The sequence below is a fragment of the Carcharodon carcharias genome, chromosome 2 (assembly GCF_017639515.1).
Source record: "Carcharodon carcharias isolate sCarCar2 chromosome 2, sCarCar2.pri, whole genome shotgun sequence".
Taxonomy (NCBI): Eukaryota; Metazoa; Chordata; class Chondrichthyes; order Lamniformes; family Lamnidae; genus Carcharodon; species Carcharodon carcharias.
Genome location: NC_054468.1, coordinates 234,242,282 through 234,264,042, shown reverse-complemented (window position 1 = coordinate 234,264,042; position 21,761 = coordinate 234,242,282). Strand labels below are relative to the sequence as shown.

Genomic DNA, 21,761 nt, shown 5'->3' with positions numbered 1-21,761 from the left:
CTGGCTGAAGATTGTTGCAAATGCTTCAGCCTTATCTTTAGCACTAATATGCTGGGCTCCTCCATCATTGAGGATGGGCTTATTTGTGGAGACTCCTCCTCCAGTGAGTTGTTTAATTGTCCATCACCATTCACCACTGGATGTGGCAGGACTGCAGAGCTTAGATCTGATCCGTTGGTTGCAGGATCACTTAGCCTATCACTTGCTGCCTATGCTGTTTGGCACACAAGTAGTCCTGTGTCGTAGCTTCACCAGATTGACAGCTCATTTTTAGTATTGCCTGGGGATGCTATATTGGGTCTGCGGCAGGTGGTGAGAGAATCAACAAGAGGGAAAAACATACTTGACCTCATCCTCACCAATCTGTCTGCTGCAGATGCATCTGTCCATGACAGTATTGGTAGGAGTGACCACAGCACAGTTGTTGTGGAGATAAAATCCCACCTTTACATTGAGGATGCCCTCCATCATGTTGTGTGACACTACCACTGTGTGCTCCTGCCATGCCCTCCTGCATTCTTCCTTGAACCAGGGTTGATCCCCTGGCTTGATGGTAAAGTTAGAGTGGGGGATATGCCGGGCCACGAGGTTACAGATTGTGTTTGAGTACAATTCTGCTGCTGCTGATGGTCCACAGTGCCTCATGGTTACCCAGTCTTGAGTTGCTAGATCTGTTTGAAATCTATCCTATTTAGCATGGTGGTAGTGCCACACAACACGATGTGAAGGTGGGATTTTGTCTCCACAATGACTGAGCGGTGGTCACTCCTACCGATACTGTCATGGACAGATGCATCTACAGCAGACAGGTTGGTGAGGATGAGGTTGAGTGTGTTTTTTCCTCTTGTTGGTTCTGTCACCAACCCAGTCCAGCAACTATGCCTTTAGGACTCAGCCAGCTTGATCAGTAGTGGTACTACCGAGCCACTCTTGGTGATGGACATTGAATTCCACTACCCAGAGTACATTCTGCACCCTTACCACCGTCAGTGTTTCCTCCAAGTGGTGTTCAACATGGAGGAGGTATGCAGGTTCATCAGCTGAGGGGTGACGGTACATGAAAATCAACAGGAGGTTTCCTTGCTCATGTTTGACCTGATGCCATGAGACTCCATGGGGTCCAGAGTCGATGTTGAGGACTCCCAGGGGAATTCACTCCCCATACCTTTGCTGGATCTGTCCTGCTCATGGGATAGGCATACCCACTACTGGTGATTATGGTGTCTGGGGCATTATCTGTAAGGTGTGATTCAGTGAACATCACCCTGCCAGCCTGTTCCTTGACCAGTGGGACAGCTCTCCCAATTTTGCTACACTCCCAGATATTAGTAAGGAGGGCTTTGCAGGGTTGGCAGGGCTGAGTTTGCTGTTGTTGTTTCAGGTAGCTAGGTCGATGGTGGTCCATCTGGTTTTATTCTTTATTGTTTTTACACCTGAGTGGCTTGCCAGGCCATTTAAAAGTCTACCACATTGCTGTGGGTCTGGAGTCACATGTAGGCCAGACCAGGTAAGGGCAGCAGATTTCCTTCCCTAAAGGACATTAGTGAACCAGATGGGTTTTTACAATAATGACTATCATTGGACATATTTTTATTGAGTTCAAATTCCACCATCTGCCATGATGGGATTCAAACCAGGGTCCCCACTAGTCCAGTGACAATACCAATATGTCACCACCTCCCCAAGGTGCTAAAGGAAGGTTTATCACAGGACATGGCAGTGTCCTTTTATACTTTTTGGAGGTTTTGTACTCCTCATTTATCTCTTCATCAGCCAGATCTGCATCTGTTAGCAGAATGTGTAACCTTTAACAAATAGGGTGAACAAGTTAATGACTGATACAGGGTTATGGGAGAGAGTGGGGCAGTGGGATTATTTTGGGATTGATAGAGGTTTATGGGGAGGGATCATGTCAGTGGGACTAGTTTGTGATTGATACAGGGTTATCGAGAGAGAGTAGGGTAGTGAGATTAGTTTGGGATTGATAAAGGTCTACGGGGAGAAGGTGGGACAGTGAGATTAGTTTGTGATTGATACAGGTTTTTGGAAGAGAGTGGGTCAGTGGGAGTAGTTTGGGATTGGCACAGGGCTATAGAAAGAGAGCGGGGTAGTGGAATTAGTTTGGGATTAACACAAGGCTATGGGAAAAGAGCAGGACAGTGAGATTAGTTCGGAATTGGCATGGGTTTATGGGAAGAGAGTGGGGCAATGGGATTAGTTTAGGATTGATACAGGTTTACTAGGAGAGAATGGGACAGTAGGATTAGTTTTGGATTGGCACAGGGCTATGGGGAGAAAGTTGGGCAGTGGGATTAGTTTGGGATTGATACAGAGATTTGGGGAAAGAGTGGGATAGTGGGGTTAGTTTAGGTTTGATATAGGTTTACGAGGAGAGAATGGGGCAGTGGGATTAATTTGGGATTGATACAGGTTTATGGGGAGGGGTCATGTCAGTGGGATTAGTTTGTGATTGATACAGGTCTATGGGGAGAAAGTGGGTCAGTAGGATTAGTCTGGAATTATTATAACATTTTGGGAAGGGAGCATGGCAGGGAGATTAGTTTGGGAAAAAAAAACAGAATTATCTGGAAAAACTCAGCAGGTCTGGCAGCATCGGCGGAGAAGAAAAGAGTTGACGTTTCGAGTCCTCATGACCCTTCAACAGAACTGCTGAGTTTTTCCAGGTAATTCTGTTTTTGTTTTGGATTTCCAGCATCTGCAGTTTTTTGTTTTTATCTCTTCGATTATTTTGGGATTGAGTTGGGACTGTGGAGAGAGTGTTCGGCAAATGAGATTGAAACAGGGCTATGGGGAAAAGGTGAGACAATGGTTTAGTTTCTGAACGGTTTAAGGAAGAAGGTTCAAATGATCTCCATGCATAGTGGTAAATTTGTAAACTCTCGCGGATTTTGGTGATTCTGACTTGTGTGATCTCTCCTCAGATTTGGTGTCCCGAGTTGAATCCATTTGCAAGTTTCAGGGATAACTTAACAAATTGGGATCAGTCAGTGTGGTCAACGAGTATCTGCAACCAGACTGAGGTATGTTGGCCATTGGTTTACACAACTGTTCCTTCATTTATTTCCTTTTACTGAGGGAGGTTGATTGAGGGGCCACATCAAATTGTTGGGAACAGCTGAGATAAGAAGCATTTCATGTTTAAATAACCCTGTTTGCTATGTCCCAGATAGTAGAACTGAGCTGAAATAACAAGAACTTATATTTATATAGCCCCTTTAACAGAATGAAACATCCTAAGGCGCTTTATGGGAGCCATATAAGGAGACATTGGGTCAGATGACCAAAAGTTTGGGCAAAGAGCTAGGGTTTAGAGAGTCTCTTAAAGGAAGAAAGTGAGGTAGAGATGCGAAGAGTTGTAGGAAGTTGTAGGTATTCTAGAGCTTTGGGCCTGGGCAACTGAAGGTACAGCCACCAATATTAGAGCGATTAAAATTGGGGATGTAGAAGGGGTCAGAATCAGAGGAGCACAGAGAGTAGTCCATGTCCACATGCAGCAAGACCTGGACAATATTCAGGCTTGGGTTGACAAGTGGCAAGTAACATTCGTGCCAGGCAATGAACATCTCCAGTAAGAGAGAACCTAACCATCACCCCTTTACATTCAATGGCATTACCATCACTGAATCCCTCACTATTAACATCCTGGGGGTTAGTAACGACCAGAAACTGGACTGAACTGGACTAGTCATATAAATACTGTGGCTACAAGAGCAGGTCAGAGGCTAGGAATCCTGCAGTGAGTAACTCACCTCCTGACAGCCCAAAGCCTGTCCACCATCTACAAGGCATGTCAGGAGTGTGGTTGAATAGTCCCCACTTGCCTGGATGAGTGCAACTCCAACAACACTCAAGAAGCTCAACACCATCCAGGACAATGCAGCTCACTTGATTGGCACCACATCCAGAAACATTCACTCCCTCTGATACACAGTGGGTACCATCCACAAGGTGCACTGCAGAAATTCACCAAGGCTCCTTAGATAGCACCTTCCAACACCACAGCCCCTACCATCTAGAAGGACAAGGGCAGCAGACAAATGGGAACACCACCACCTGCAAGTTCCCCTCCAAGCCAGTCACCATCCTGACTTGGAAATATATCGCTGTTCCTTCACTGTCGCTGGGTCAAAATCCTGGAACTCCCTCCCTAACATCACTGTGGGTGTACCTACACCACATGGACTGCAACGGCTCAAGAAGACAGCTCACCACCACCTTCTCAAGGACAATTTTGAGGAGGTGATGGCCTAGGGGTATTGTTGCTAGACTAGTAATCCAGAGACCCAGGGTAATTATCTGGGGACCTGAGTTTGAATCCCACTATGGCAGATGGTGGAATTTGAATTCAATAAAAACCTGGAATTAAAAGTCTGATAACCATGAAACCATGTCATTAAAAAAAAAACGCCTGGTTCACTAATATCCTTTAGGGAAGGAAATCTGCTGCTCTTACCTGGCCTACCTCAGACCCAATGTGGGTGACTTTTAAATGCCCTCTAAACAAGGGCAATTAGGAATGGGCAATAAATGCTGGCCTAGCCAGCAACATCCATATCCTGTATATGAATAAAAAAAAATCTGAGGGTTGTGGGGCTCGAGGTGATTACAGAGATAGGGAGGACCAAGACCATGGAGGGATTTGAAAACAAGGATGAGAATTTTAAAATCGAGACGTTGCTTGACCAATGTAGGTCAGTGAGCACAGAGGGAAAGGAGAACGGGACTTGCTGTGAGTTAAGACATGGGCAGCAGAGTTTTGGCTGACCTCAAGTTTAAGGAGGGTAGAAAGCAGAGTCCAACCAAGGAGTCCATTGGAATGGTCAATTCTAGAGCCAACAAAGGCATGAATGAAAGTTTCATCAGCAGATGAAATGAGACTGCGATGTTACGGAGTGGAAACTGGCGTTCTTAATGACATCATAAATATGAGGTCAGAAGTTCATCTCGGGGTCAAATCTGACATCAAGGTTCTGAACAGGTTCAGGCTTTATCTCAGACTGTTGGCAGGGAGAGGGATGGAGTCGGCAACTAGCAAGCAGTTTGAAAAGGGGACAGAAACTGGATGATCGATGAGCAGTCTGATAACTTAATGACAGTGGTTGAGAGAGTTTGTGCTGAGGTAGAGCTGGGTTTGATCGGCGTACACGTGAAACCTATTGCTGTACCTTCAAGTGATGTTGCCAAAGGGCAACATGTAGATGAGAAATAGGAAGGAAAAAAATGAGAAAATGAGAATGAAGGAGAAACATCTCTTTTGCCGAGGCCAGACTGAAGGCACAGGCAAAGAGAAAGGTCTTTAGGAGGAAGGGGTAAGGGAAACACAGTGAAGTGGTTTACAGAGAGAATTTGAGGACACATGGTGTTGCAACTGGATGTAGTGGAAAGGATGGTGTACGACTTTGGAGGGTTTCTCGCAGGTTGTGTTTCTTGGCTAATCTGTGGTCATCTCTCCAAATTTTGGCACAAAATCTCAGATATTGGTGAGGAGGACTTTGCAGGATTGACTGGGCAGGATGTGCCATTTTTGTCTACCGTGGCTATGTCAATGTAAGGTGGTCAGTCAGCTTTATTTAACTTTGCTGTAGTAGTTTCATTCAACTTGGCATTTTACAAAGTAGATAGGGGGAACTGTTGCCATTGGCAGAGGGATCAAGAATTAAAGGGCACAGATTTAAGGTAATTGGTGAAAGAAGCAAAAGTGTTATGTGAAAAGACTTTTTCACACAGTGAGCGGTTAGGGACTGGAATGCACTGCCTGGAATTGTGGTGGGGGCAGGTTCAGTCGAGGTTTTCAAAAGGGAATTAGATGATTATTTGAAAAGAAACAATGTGCAGGGGTACGAGGAGAAGGCAGGAGAATGGAACAAGGTGAAATGCTCAATCAGAGAGTCGGTGTCAACACGATGGGCTGAATGGCATTTTTTTGCTATAACAATTCTGTGATTTAGAGGACAGTTAATAGTCAACCACATTGTTGTGGGTTTGGAGTCACAAAGAGGCCAGACCAGGTGAGGATTTAGATTTTGTCCCTTGAAGAAAATTAGTGAACCAGAAGAGTTTTTACAACAATCTGGTAGTTTCATTACTGAGGCTAGCTTTTTATTCTAGATTAATTGAATTTAACTTTCCTAAGTTGCTGTAGTGGGATTTGAACTCATGACTTTGGAAAATTCACCTAGCCCAGTAACATAATGATGTTGAAACTAGAGGCTTATGAGTAATTAAGGAAACCAAAGATTGTTTCTGACATGGAGGCTCGCGAATTGCCAGTGGATAGGTTATGAATGTTCTGTCATGGTCTGAGAGTCTTCCTGTTACGGACATTGACTTGTCTTGGAATATATATTTTTTAATTTGCACTTGGAATGTGAGTGGTGGTGGCAAGGTGATACTGGCGATCCCTTGTCGTCCTGGGAAGGGATGGTAGTCTTTCTCCTCGATTCTCTGCAGTCCTTGTGGTGTTGGTGTTCCCACAGTAGTTTTAGGTTGGGAATTCCAGGACATTGTCTTGGACACATTGAAGGAAGAGTGAAATAAGATCCAAGTCATGATGGTGTGTGACCTGAGGGGGCATTTAACATGATGGTGCCTCAATAACGTTGCTGGTAAAGCCACAGGAAAGGAGAGCAGCTGAAGTGACCTTGATAAGTTATATACTGTAGATTATATTCACTCCTACCATAGTGTGTTAGTGGTTGAGAGGGTGCATGGAGGTACATCTTCAGCTAACTGATCAATGCTGGATAGTGTTGAGTTTCTTGAGAGTTGCTGTGGGTGCACCATCATGGCAAGCTGGGAGGGCAGAACGGTGAGTGGCTAATGGTTAGTCCCAGGAGCAAGTGAAGGGCAGCCTACATCTGTACATTGGCCATTGCTGAATTAGAAGATGCCTCTGGAACCACAGTCCAACACTTCTGAGGGGAGAACACAACTGCTGGACTGAATAATGGAATGCATATGGGCTGTAGGAATGTGAGAAGTTGCTCTAATCCTAACATTGTGTCTTTTCTTAGTATTTTGTCCTGAGCGGGGTGACAGCAATGGTCAGCTGTGCTGTCTTTCTTCATCTACACTCGATGGCGAAACTGTTGTGTCTCATTGTGATCATTGCTGCCTACTGCTACATCACCCACCTCAGTTTCAGATACTTGAATGTGCCACTGAAAGAAGAATTGCCCAGGTAATCTCACAGGGATCGACTGATGGGATATTGCTCAGAAATCAGCACTTTGATCTATCTGAAACTTCCTTCCCATAGTGTGGATTTCAAAATTATACATTGTGCTCCACTGATCTCACAAAAGCTTTTTTCTCAATCCACCTCTACATGTCAGCCTTTATATTCAGGATGACATTAGTAATGTAGTGAATGATGACCTTGGTTTGAAAGAACAAGATGTACAATCAGTTTGGGTAGAGATAAGAAATAGGAAAGGTAAGAGGTCACTTGTGGGAGTCGTTTATAGGTCCCCTAACAGTAGCTATACTGAAAGACAGGGTATACAGGAAGAAATAAATGGGGCATGTCAGAAAAGTACCACAATTATCATGGGTGACTTAACATACATATAGATTGGGAAAATCAGATTGGCAAAGGTAGCCTGGAACGTGAGTTCACGGAGTGGTATTCGGGACAATTTCTTAGCGCAGTATGTCCTAGAGCCAACTAGGGGGCAGACTATTCTAGACCTGGTAATGAGCAATGAGGCAGGATTAATCCCTACAACACCCCACCCCCCACTTCTCTCCCCACACCACCCCCCCCCCCCGCCCCCCCCAACCTTAAACCAGCTTATATTTCACCCCTCTCCTAATATTACTCAGTTCTGTCGAAGGGCCACGATGACTCAAAATGTCAACTCTTCTTCTCCGCCAATGCTGCCAGACCAGCTGAGTTTTTCCAGGTAATTCTGTTTTTGTTTAGGATTAATCAATAACCTCATGGTAAAGGAGTGTCTAGGTAACAACAATCATAACATGATAGAATTTCACATTCAGTTTGAAGGGGTGAAGTGTGGGTCTACTGTTTTAAACCCGAATAAAGTTAATAATAAGGGTACAAAAGCAGAGCTGGTTAAAGTGAACTGGGAAACTAGGTTAAAAGGTAGGACAGTAGAGATTCAGGGCAGAGTTTTAAGGAGATGTTTAATAACATTCAGCAAAGATTTATCCCAGTGAGAAGGAAAGAGTATGAGAAGGATGCATCATCCAGGGCTCAATAAAGAAGTTAAAGATAGTATCAAATTGAAAGAAAGACTGTACAAACCGGCAAAGATTAGAGGTGGGACAGAGAATTGGTCAGATTTTAAGAACCAGCAAAGAATGACTGAAATAAATAGAGTGAAAAAGTTGAACCTGAGAGAAAGTTGGCTAGTAATATAAAAACAGATAGTAAGAGCTTCTACAAACATTGAAATAAGGAAAGAGTAACTAAAGCCAGTGTTGGTCTTCTAGAGAGAGAGTTTGGGGAATTGATAGTAGAAAACAAGGAAATGATAGAGGTGTTGAACAGATATTTTGTATCTGTCTTCACTGTAGAAGACTTAGAAAACTTCCCAAACAGAGGCGAACGAGAGAGAGAGAGGAATTTAAAACAATCACCATCACGATGGAAAAGGTGCTGGCAAGAGGTTTCATGAAGGATTTATAATTTCAAATAAATGTTTTAATTAAAATTAATTGATATGTCATAGCTCATGTGACACTGTCACATGATAGGACATGTCTAAATTTTTTTTTAAAATTTTAAATTTTTCATAATGAAATTAAACTCCCTGAGGCAGCTCTGTGCCCCAGGGAGATTTCTCAGCGACTCAGGCCCTTCCCCCACCCGCACAGGGAGCGCTAAGCGCGTCCGGGTGCGCGTCACACTGGGCGGGCCTTCATTGGCCCCGCCCACGAAGAACAGCAGTGCCCAGCTGATGGCGAGTCATGATCAGCTGCTCACCTGCTCCTGCACAGCACCCCCACTGACAGGGAGAACATTCTGTCCCCCTGAAAGGAAGTGGCTGCAGAGATTGAAGATGCATTGGTTATAATCTTTAAAAATTCCTTAAATTCTGAATGGGCCCCAGTGGATTGGAAAATAGCAAATGTAACACTTTTAATCAAGAAAGCGGGGAGACAGAAAGGCAAAAACTGTGGTGGTCAGTTAGCCTAATATATGTCACAGGGAAATTGCTAAAATTTGCTATCAACATCCTGGGGGTTACCATTGACCAGAAACTGAACCGGACTAGCCATATAAATACTGTGGCTACAAGAGCAGGTCAGAGGCTAGGAATCCTGCAGCAGGTAACTCACCTCCTGACTCCCCAAAGCCTGTCCACCATCTGCAAGGCACAAGTCGGGATGATAACAACGATGTCAATTGGGTTATTTTTAAATACGACGGACACCTTATTGTTTCTGATTCACATAGCATAGAATACGAGGACTTTAAACTTCAATGCACAGATGACTGTATATTATTTGGGTTACTCCTCACTGGCCTGGATGAGAGCAGCTCCCACAACACTCAAGAAGCTCAACACCGTCCAGGCCAAAGCAGCCCCGCTTGATTGGCACCTTTCCATAAACATTCACTCCCTCCACCACCGATGCACAGTAGCAGCAGTGTGTACTGTCTACAAGATACGCTGCAGGGACTCACCAAGGCTCCTTTGACAGCACCTTCCAAACCCACGACCACTACCACCTAGATGAACAAGGGCAGCAGATAGATGGGAACACCAGCACCTGGAAGTTCCCCTCCAAGTCACTCACCATCCTGACTTGGAAATATATCGCCGTTCCTTCACTGTCGCTGGGTCAAAATCCTGGATCTCCCTCCCTAACAGCACTGTGGGTGTACCTATACCACATGGACTGCAGCAGCTCAAGAAGGCAGCTCACCACCACCTTCTCAAGGGCAACTAGGGATGGACAATAAATGCTGTTTTAGCCAGCAAAGCCCATGTTCCAAAAATTAAAAATCCGTTTTTAAGGAGATTATAAGCAGGATGTTTAGAAAAGCATAATTTGATCAGGCAGAGTCAACATGGCTTTGTGAAAGGAAATCGTGTTTAACTAATTTATTAGAGTTTTTAAGGAAGTAGCAAGCAAAATGGATAAAGGGGAATCTGTAGATGTGGTGTACTTGGATTTCCAACAGGCATTGATACGATGCCACATCAAAGGCTGCTACACAAGATAAGATTACATGGTATGAGGGGAACATATTAGCATGGATAAAGGATTGGTTAGCTAACAGGAAGCAGACAGTAGGGATGTGTGCGTCTTTTTCAGATTGGCAAGCTGTAATTAGTGGAGTGCCACAGTGATCTGTGCTGGGGCTTCAACTATTTACAATCTACACCAGTGATTTGAACGAAGGGACTAAATGTACGGTAGTTACATTTTCTGATGACACCAAGATAGGTCAGAAAGTAAATTGTCAAGAGGAGGTAGAGAGTCTGCAAAGGGATAGTGACAGGTTAAGTGAATGGACAAAAATTTGTCAGATGGAGAATAATCTGGGAAACTGTGAACTTGTCCAATTTGGTATGAAAAATAGAAAAGCAGCAAATTATTTAAATGGAGAGAGATTGCAGAACTCGGTGATACAGAGGGATCTAGGTGTCCTGGTGATGAATCAGAAAAAGTTAGTATGCAGGTACAGCAAGTGATTAGGAAGGCAAATGGAATGTTGGTGTTTATTGGAAGGGGAATGGAATATAACAGTAAGGAAGTTTTACTACAGCTGTACAGGGTCCTGGTGAGACCACATCTGGAATGCTGTGTACAGTTTTGTTCTCATTTTAAAAAAGATATAACTGCATTAGAAACAGTTCAGAGAAGGTTCAATTGACTCATTCTTGGGATGAAGAGCTTATCCTATGAAGGAAGGTTGAACAGGTTGGAATATACCCATTGGAGTTTAGGAGAATGAGAGGTGATTTTATTGAAACATATAAGATCCTGAGGGAAGTTGATAGGGTGGATACTGGGAGGATATTTCCTCTTGTGGGAGAGACTAGACCCAGAGGACACAGTTTAATAATAAGAGGTCTCCATTTTAAGACTGAGATGAGAAGAAATTTATTTTCACAAAGGGTCACTAGTCTGTGGAGTTCTCTTCCTCAGAAAGCTGTGGAGGACGAGTCATTGAATTTATTTAAGGCAGAGTTAGACAGATTTTTGTTAGACAAGGGAGTCAAGGGTTATGGGCAAAGTGCAGCTGAGACCACAATCAGATCAGCCATGATCTCATTGAATGGCAGAGCAGACTCGAAGGGTTTAAAGCGGACTCCTGCTCCTCAAGTCCTATGTTCCTCAGAAGGAGACTGTAGCAGTAAATAGTTCAGTAAAACTTGAGGTAAAATGTCTGTTCAGTATCAATATCATCTGTAATTTCAATTTGCTCATCCCTCAGTGGCCCTTTCCCTTTTCAATACAACAACTTTAATTTATATAGCACCTTCCATGTAGTAAAACATTTCAAGGTACAGGAGCGATTATTGAACAAAATATGACACCGAGCCACGTACTAGGACAGGTGATCATAGGGGAGGTGGTGGCATAATGATATTGTCACTGGGCTGGTATTCCAGAGGCACAGAATGATGTTCTGGGGGCTTGGGTTTGAATTCCACCAAGGCAGGTGGTGAAATTTGAATTCATTAAAAATCTGGAATTAAAAGTCTAATGATGACCACGAAACCATTGCCGATTGGCAACAAATTCATGATCTCCAGCAGTGGAGCAAAGGAAATTGGGGATGCAGAAGAGGTTGATATTGGAAGAAAGCAAAAATCTCAGTCAGCTGTAGGTCTGGAGGAGATTACAGCTCCCTTTAACCTTCCAAGGGGAACCATCCCAATCTCGCCTCTTCTCATAACTGAAATTCCTTATTCCTTAATGTTTGTGCAGTCTATATTCTTCTTAATCAGTCCCTTAATCCATCTTATATTGTGATTTACAGGATGTTCTCCGGTAAGTTTTTCTGTTATCGCCTCTGGCTTATTTCCCATTTCTAGGTCCACCAGATCTTTTACACTTGTTGAGTTAATTACACATTGGCCATAAAGGAGCCTTGTACACACTGTGAAAGAATCTGCACCCCTTTCCTCATTTTTACTCCCTCTCCCTGACAGTTTATTTTTTGGGATAATTGACATCCTCTATGATTATGACTTTTTTATGCATTTCATATATTTACCTTCATATTTTTTCCTCCACTTGCTTCCCGCTCTTATTGAAACATACAAAATTCTGAAGGGACTTGACAGGCTGGATCCTGAGACCTTGTTTCCCCTGGCTTGAGAATCTAGTGCACATTTAAGGCTGGGATAGGCAGATTTTTGGTCTCTCAGAGAATCAAGGGATTATGGGTAGCGAGTGGGAAAGTGGAGTTGAAGCCAAAGGTCAGCCATGATTGTATTGAATGGTGGAGCATGCTTGAGAAGCCAACTTGTCTTCTCTTCCTCCTATTTCATATGTTCTTCTGGCAGACGCAGACTGCAGTATTCCCTTCATAATGTGACCTATCTTGAATGGTGGAGCAGGCGTGACAGACCTTACGGTCTACTCCTGCTTCTATTTCTTGTGTTGTGTATCCCTTCCTGCTCTTTTTCTTAATCCATGTGAATCTGTTTCGATTTTTATCAAATATCTTTTCTAGTTACTGCCATTATATTATTTCTGATGAAGATAGGTCTCCCATCTCCAATTCCCCTTTTTCTCTAAATAAATTTTCTGTCAATTCTCTAAATTGTGCCTGAGGCAGACAAAGCACAGTCAAGGCAATCAGACAGAGTCAGCATGGTTTTGTGAAAAGGAAATCATGTTTAACCAATTTATTGGAGTTCTTTGAAGGAGTTACATGTGCTGTGGATAAAGGGCAGCCTGTAAACGTACTGTATTTGGATTTCCATAAGGCTTGACAAGGTGCCACGTCAAAAGTTATTGTGGAAAACAATCCCCATGGTGTTTGGGGTAACAGATTGGCATGGATAAAAGATTGGCTAGGTCTGTTTCCCTAGCTTATTTTTCCTGGAACAGGTCATAAGCCTTTCACCAGCAGACATAGCTTGAGGGGCACTACTCTGGTTCAAGCACGGCTGACCAGGAGACTCTGACCACCTGCCATAGGCATTTTGGAAGGAATTACAGTTTGATAATCAACCTGTTTGGCCACATTATGAACGCACCTTCCATGGCCATCAAGTCCTAGAGTGGGACTTGAACCCAGAGCTTCTGACTTGGAGGCAGGAATGTGACCCATTGCGCCACAAAACCTCTACAAATATGTTTCAACCTGTAATATTTAACTGCCAACCCTGTCCTGTCTGTAGCTATGTTTCTGTCATCCCAATTTATTTCTTCATTTCTAATTACTAGCTCTTAAGTCTTCCAGTTTTTTGCTGAGGCTCTGTACATTGCCTGCTGCACAGGCAAATTTAACATCTATTATCATTTAAACAAATAAACCAGAATCAGATTCCAGTCAGCAATTCACTCACAAATTTCTGTTATATGTAGTAATGAAATAAAATAAGTCTAAAATTCAGGAACAAATTCAGGAAATGTGCATGTTTACACACAGCCTCGGCAGATACAGAACATGACACTTAGAAAATAATGGAAGGATTGGGCAGAGTCAATGCAGATATATGAAAGGAAAATCATGTTTAACAAACCTGTTGGAACTTTCTTGACGATGTAGCTAGCAAACTAGATAAGGTGGATTTTTAGAAGGTTTTTGATAAGGTCCCACCCAGGAGGTTACCAAGCAAAATTAGAGCACATGGGATTGAGGGTGAATATACTGGCATGGACTGAAACTGGTTAATGGGCAGAAAACAGGGTAGGAATAAATGCGTTGTTTTCAGGTTGGCAGGCTGTGACTATTGGGGTACTGCAAGGATCAATGCTTGGGCCCCAGCTATTCACAATCTATATCAATGATTTGGGGATTAAATGTAATATTTCCAAGTTTACTGATGACACAAAACTAGGCTGAAGTGTGATTTGTGAGGAGGATGCAAAGACACTTCAAGGGAATTTGGAGAGACTAAGTGAATCGGCAAAAATTTGCAGAAGGAATACAATGTGAAGAAATGTGAAAATGTTAGAAGCCATTATTAAAGGTGTTCTAGAAGGGCACTTAGAACAGCTTAAGGCAATCAGACAGAGTCAACATGGTTTTGTGAAAAGGAAATCATGTTTAACCAATTTATTGGAGTTCTTTGAAGGAGTTACATGTGCTGTGGATAAAGGGCAGCCTGTAAACGTACTGTACTTAGATTTCCATAAGGCATTTGACAAGGTGCCACATCAAAAGTTATTGTGGAAAAAAATCCCCATGGTGTTTGGGGTAACAGATTGGCATGGATAAAAGATTGGCTGGCTAACAGGACACAGAGAGTAGCCATAAATGGGTCCTTTTCTGGTTGGCAGAATGTAACGACAGTGAAGTCAGAGAAATAGTGCAAGAAGGGGCGAGACTGAGAGCGGAGTCAGGAGTTAAAATAGCACGAGAAGGGGCGAGACTGAGAGTGGAGTCAGGAGTTAAAATAGCACGAGAAGGGGCGAGACTGAGAGTGGAGTCAGGAGTTAAAAAGGCACGAGAAGGGGCAAGACTAGGATAAACACAGTAAATTGTAGTACATGTAGGAATTATTCTAGATTAAGATAATAATTAAAATAAATAAGTAAATACTGTCTGCATTGGAGTGCTGCTTTGGGCTGCACTAGAGTGCTTCAGTTGGAGTTTGGTTAGAGAGGGACTTTTAAGGGTTAATTTCCATCTAAAGTCTAATCTTTCTTTAATTTAGAACAAACTAAAAGTAGCTCTTTGGGTTGGGGGAAGGTGAGTTTTAGCCCAGCTTTAAAATAGAGGTTATATAGGCTCTGCTTGCAGCTGCAGCTAGTTAATTAGCTAACTGGCCTAAACAAGTTTTCAGACACTAGATTCAGGCAGTGTAAAAGCAGGCTAGTTATAGTGCTGCTTTTGTTTGCACCGGAGTGCTGTTTTGGGCTACATTAGTGTGCTTCAGTTGGAGTTTGATGAGAGAGGGAGTTTGCTGAAGAGAGAAGGAGGTGATCCTTTCATTTCCTACCTTTCCTCAATAAGAAGAGCAGTGGCCATGGTAAGTAGGACCTGGTGAGTATTTCTTCTGTCCTTAATATTCTCTAAACTAGAGGAAGTAAAAGTAAAGGGAGTAATTTAAGGGTAAGTCATGGTAGGGATGTAAAATGCTCCTCCTGTGTGATGTGGGAAGTCAGGGACACTTCCAGTGTCCAGGGTGACCATATATGCAGGAAGTTTCTCCATCTGCAGCTACTCAAAATCCATCGTTTGGAGCTGGAGCGGCACCTGGAGTCACTGTGGAGCATCCGCAAGGGTGAGATCTTCGTGGATAGCACATACAGTGAGTAGTTACACCACAGGTAAAGAGTGCACAGGCAGAAAGGGAATGGGTGACTGCCAGACAGTATAAAGGCACTAGGCAGGTAGTGCAGGAGTCTCCTGGGTCCATCTCCCTCTCCAATGGATTTTCCATTTTGGATACTGCTGAGGGGTGGATTCTCATGGGAATGCAGCAAGAGCCAGGTCCGTGGCACAAAGGGGCAGAAAAAGAGTGGGAGAGCAAGAGTGATAGAAGATTCTATTGTAAGAGGAACAGATAGACATTTTGGCAGCCACAGATGTGACTCCAGGATGGTATGTTGCCTCCTTGGTGCCAGGGTCAAGGATGTCACTGAGAGACTGCAGGACATTCTGAAGGGGTGGGTGAACAGCCAGAGGTTGTGGTCCATATTGGTAACAATGACATAGGTAAAAAGAGGGATGAGGTCCTGAAAGCAGTGTGTAGGGAGCTAGGAAAGAAATTAAAAAGCAGGGCCTCAAAGGTAGTAATCTCAGGATTACTTCCAATGCCATGAGTTAGCGAGATCAGGAAAGTGAGAATAGACCAGATGAATGTGTGGCTGGAGAGAGGGTGTAGGAGGGAGGGATTTAGATTCCTGAAGCATTGGGACTGATTCTGGGGAAGATGGGACTGGTACAAGCTGGACGGGTTGCATCCCAGCAGGACCAGGATCAATATTCACTAGTACTTTCAGGGGAGGTTTAAACTAGAGTGGCAGGGGGTTGGGAACCTGAGCAGGGAGACACAAGAGAAGGAAACAAAGATAGGAATGAAAGTGAGAAAAGAAACAGGATCTAGCAGCAAATAGGGCCATAGTACAAAAAATAAGTATAAAAATGTAAAAAAGACAAGTCTAAATGCACTGTATCTGAATGCATGGAGCATTCACAATATGGTAGATGAATCAACAGTGCAAATAGATGTAAACAGGTACAGTATGATTGTGATTACTGAGACATGGCTGCAGGGTGATCAAGGCTGGGAACTGAATATCCAAGGGTACTCGATATTTAGGAAGGACAGGCCAAAAGGAAAAGGAGGTATCATGGCATTGTTAGTTAACAATGATATCGGTCCAATAGTGAGGGAGGATAATGGCTCAGAAAATCTAGATGTAGAATCAGTCTGGGTGGAGCTAAGAAGCAACAAGGGGTGGGAAACATTAGTGGGAGTTATCGAGAGGCCTCCAAACAGTAATGATAAGGTAGGGGATGGCATTAAACCAAGTAATCATGGGTGACTTTAATCTAAATATGGACTGGGCAAATCAAATTAGCAATAATAATGCAGTGAATAAATTCCTGGAGAGTGTATGAGATGGTTTTTTAGACCAGCGTGTTGAGGAACCAACTAAGGAACAGGCTATTCCAGATTTGGTATTGTGTAATGAGATGGGTTTAATTAATAATCTTGTTGTGTGAGGCCCTTTAAGGAACAGTGACCATAACATGATAGAATTCTTCATTAGGATGGAAAGTGAAATGGTCTGATCTGAAACTAGGGTCCTAAATCTTAACAAAGGAAACTACAAAGATATGAGGCGTGAGTTGGCTAAGATAAATTGGGGAACTTCATTAAAAGGCATGATGGTGGATAGGCAATGGCTAACATTTAAAGAATTAATGTATGCATTTCAACAGTTATACATTCCTTCCTGGTGCAAAAACACAACAGGAAAAGCAGCCCAGCCATGGCTAACAAAAGAAATTAAGGATAGTATCAGATCCAAAGAGGAATCAATCAAAGTTGCTAGAAAAAATAGCAAGCCTGAGGATTGGGAGCAGTTTAGAATTCAGCAAAGGAGGACTAAGAGATTAATTAGAGGGGAAAAGTAGAGTATGAGAGCAAACTTGCAACGAACATAAAAGCAGACTGTAAAAGCTTCTATAAGTATGTAAAAAGAAAAGGATGAATGAAGACAAATGTAGTTCCCTCACAGTCTGAAAGAGGAGTTTTTTTAATAGAAAACAAGGAAATGGCAGAGCAATTAACCAACTACTTTAGTTCTGCCTTCATGGAGGAAGACACAAATAACTTCCTAGAAATGTTAAGGAACCAAGGGTATGGTGAGTAGGAGGAATTGAAGGAAATTTGTGTCACTAAAACAATAGTGCTAGAGAAATTAAAGGAACTGAAAGCCAATAAATCTCTAGGGCCTGATAATCTACATCCCAGGGTACTAAAGGAGCTGGCCATGGAAATAATGGATGCGTTGGTTGTCATCTTCCAAAATTCAGTAGACCCTGGCACATTCCTGGCAGGTTGGAGGGTGGCAAATGTAACCCCGCTTTTTAAAAAAGGAGGGAGGGAGGGAGGAAACAGTGAATTACAGACCAGTTAGCCTAACCTCAGTAGTAGGGAGAATGCTAAAGTCTATTATAAAGGATGTGATAACAGGACACTTAGAAAATATCAACGGGATTAGACAAAGTCAACATGGGTTTATGAAAGGGAAATCATGTCTGACAAACCTACTAGAGTTCTTTCAGGGCGTAACTAGCAGAATAGATAAAGGAGATCAATGGTGTGGTGTATTTGGATTTTCAAGAAGCTTTGGATAAAGTCCCACATAAAAACAGATGGGATTGGGGGTAATACATTGGCACAGATTGAGAATTGGTTAGCAGACAGGAAACAGAGTGGAATAAATGGGTCTTTGTTGGATTGGCAGGTGGTGACTAGTGGGGCACCACAAGGACCTGTGCTTGGGTCCTAGCTATTCACAATATATATCAATGATTTGGATAAGGGAACCAAACATAATGATTCCAAGTTTGCTGATGACAATATGAGCAATGAGGAGGGTGTTAAGAGGCTTCAAGACAATTTAGATAGGTTGAGTGAGTGGGCTTGGCCTAAATGGCCAAGTGGTTATGGTACTGGGCTTGTAACCCCAAGATCAAGAGTTCAAATCTCACAATGGCAAACTATGAAACAATGTAATTTCATCTGAATAGGAACAGATGGAAATGTGTTTGTACTCGAAAGAGTTACATGGCAAATGCAGCGTCATGTGGATAAGTGTGACATTATCCACTTTGGTAGGAAAAACAGAATGGCAGAGTATGGTTATAGATTGGGAAATGTTGATGAGCAAAGGGACCTGGGTGTCCTTGTACACTAATCACTGAAAGCAAACATGCCGGTGTAGCAAGCAGTTGAGAAGGCAAATGGTATGTTGGCCTTCATTGCGAGAGGATTAGAGTACAGGAGCAAGGATGTCTTACTGCAGCTGTACAGGGCCTCGGTGAGACCACACCTGGAGCATTGTGTACAGTTTTGGTCTCCTTACCTAAGAAAGGATATAGTTGCCATGGAGGGAGTGCAGCGAAGGTTCAGCAGACTGATTCCTGAGATGGCAAGATTGACGTATGAGGAGAGATTGGGTCAATTAGTAATCATTGCAGTTTTGAAGAATGAGAGGGGATCTCATTGAAACATATAAAATTCTACAGGGATGGACTAGATGCAGGGATGATGTTTCCTCTGGCTGTGGGGGCCTAGAACAAGGAGTTACAGTCTTACAATATGGGATAGGCCATTTAGGACTGAGATGAGGAGAAACTTCTTCACTCAGAGGGTGGTGAACCTATGGAATTCTCTATCACAGAAGCTGTGGAGGCCAAGTCACTTGAATATATTTAAGGAAGAAATAGATAGATTCCTAGACTCTAAAGGTGTCAAGGGGTATGCGGAGAGCGCAGAAGTATGGCGTTGAGTTAGAGGATCAGCTATGATCAGATTGAATGGCGGAGCAGGCTCCGGTGGCTGAATGACCTACTCCTACTCCTATTTTCTATGTTTCTATGAGTGCCACAGGGATCAGTGCTGGTGTCTTAACTTTTTACAATTTATACCAATGACTTGGATGAAGGGACAGATGGTATGGTTGCTAAACTAAATTTGCTGACGGCACAAAGTTAGGAAAAAGGGACATGTTGAAGCTTTTCATCTTGCACTCATCAGGACTTTTTGTAAGAATACCAATATTAGGGCAGAACAACAATTTATACTGTATGTGAAGAGAGTGCTAATTAGTTGGCAAGTAGACTCTGATTGGTAGAGAAGTTGCTTTGGAGAATGCACCAGTGATGGTGACTGACAGTTAACTGCCAAGGATTGTTTAAAATTTAAACCAGGCAACTTGACTTTGATTGGTCAAGGCATTGCCCGGAAGAATAAATTAGCAAATGGCTGTCACTTATTTTGTTTAACTGAAACCGGTGCAATGTGTGTACGTGTTCTTTCTGTCTGCAAAAGAACAGGGCCCCGTGTATTAATATATGCAGCTTCTGGTACACGCAAGTGCGCCACACTGTGAGTCTGACTGACAATCTTAAATGGGTTGTCAGCGTAATTCTTAGCACATTGAGGATTATTTAGCAAAAATAACCTCTACCTCGCGGAGGCTGAGCGTCAACTCGCAGACGCTTCCTCCTACCTCTCCCTGGACCATGACCCCACCACTGAACATCAAGCCACTGTTTCCAGGACTGTCACTGACCTCATCTCCTCTGGGGATCTCCCTCCCACAGCTTCCAACCTGATAGTCGCCCAACCTCGGACGGCCCGCTTCTATCCCCTACCCAAAATCCACAAACAGAACTGCCCCGGTAGACCGATCGTCTCAGCTTGCTCCTGCCCCACAGAACTCATTTCTCGTTATCTTGACTCCCTTCTCTCTCCCCTTGTCCAGTCCCTTCCCACCTACATCCGTGATTCCTCTGACACCTTACGTCACATCAACAATTTCCAGTTCCCTGGCCCCTACCGCTTCCTCTTCACCATGGACATCCAATCCCTCTACACCTCCATCCCCCACCAGGATGGTCTGAGGGCCCTTAGCTTCTTCCTCGAACAGAGACCTGAACAATCCCCATCCACCACTACTCTCCTCCGTCTGGCTGAACTTGTTCTCACGCTGAACAATTTCTCCTTCAACTCCTCTCACTTCCTCCAAATAAAAGGTGTGGCTATGGGTATCCGCATGGGTCCCAGCTATGTCTGTCTCTTTATGGGGTATGTGGAACATTCCTTGTTGCAGTCCTACTCCGGCCCCCTTCCACAACTCTTTCTCCGGTACATCGATGATTACTTCGGTGCCGCTTCATGCTCTCGTCAGGACTTGGAAAAATTTATTAATTTTGCTTCCAATCTCCACCCCTCCATCATTTTCACGTGGTCCATCTCTGACACTTCCCTTCCCTTCCTTGACCTCTCTGTCTCAATCTCTGGTGATAGACGGTCCACCAATATCCATTACAAACCCACCGACTCCCACAGCTATCTCGACTACAGCTCCTCACACCCCGCTTCCTGTAAGGACTCCATCCCATTCTCTCAGTTCCTTCGCCTCCGTCGCATCTATTCCGATGATGTTACATTCAAAAACAGTTCCTCTGACATGTCCTCCTTCTTCCTTAACCGAGGTTTTCCATCCACGGTCGTTGACAGGGCCCTCAACCGTGTCCGGCCTATCTCCCGCGCATCCGCCCTCACGCCTTCTCCTCCCTCCCAGAAACATGATAGGGTCCCCCTTGTCCTCACTTATCACCCCACCAGCCTCCGCATTCAAAGGATCATCCTCTGCCATTTCTGCCAACTCCAGCATGATGCCACCAACAAACATATCTTCCCTTCACCCCCCTTATCGGCATTCCGTAGGGATCGCTCCCTCCGGGACACCCTGGTCCACTCCTCCATCACCCCCTACTCCTCAACCCCCTCCTATGGCACAACCCCATGCCCACGCAAAAGATGTAACACCTGCCCCTTCACTTCCTCTCTCCTCACCGTCCAAGGACCCAAACACTCCTTTCAAGTGAAGCAGCATTTCACTTGCATTTCCCCCAACTTAGTCTACTGCATTCGTTGCTCCCAATGTGGTCTCCTCTACATTGGAGAGACCAAACGTAAACTGGGCGACCGCTTTGCAGAACACCTGCGGTCTGTCCGCAAGAATGACCCAAACCTCCCTGTCGCCTGCCATTTTAACACTCCACCCTGCACTCTTGCCCACATGTCTGTCCTTGGCTTGCTGCATTGTTCCAGTGAAGCCCAACGCAAACTGGAGGAACAACACCTCATCTTCCGACTAGGGACTTTACAGCCTTCTGGACTGAATATTGAATTCAACAACTTTAGGTCGTGAGCTCCCTCCCCCATCCCCACCCCCTTTCTGTTTCCCCCTTCCTTTTCTTTCCAATAAATTATAAAGATATTCCTTTTCCCACCTATTTCCATTTTTAAAAAAAAAACCCCACTAGAGCTATACCTTGAGTGCCCTACCATCCATTCTTAATTAGCACATTCGCTTAGATAATATCA

General features: G+C 43.8%; 1 protein-coding gene across 1 annotated transcript in view; it reads left to right on the top strand.

The window, feature by feature from the left end:
* LOC121288982 (adenylate cyclase type 8-like) overlaps positions 1 to 21,761 on the top strand; it is a 217,233-nt gene that overhangs the window by 145,266 nt on the left and 50,206 nt on the right. The window contains exons 11-12 of the mRNA XM_041207846.1: positions 2,943 to 3,041; positions 7,035 to 7,201. Coding sequence (XP_041063780.1) covers positions 2,943 to 3,041; positions 7,035 to 7,201 — 266 coding nt within the window. The remainder of the gene's footprint in view (positions 1 to 2,942; positions 3,042 to 7,034; positions 7,202 to 21,761) is intronic.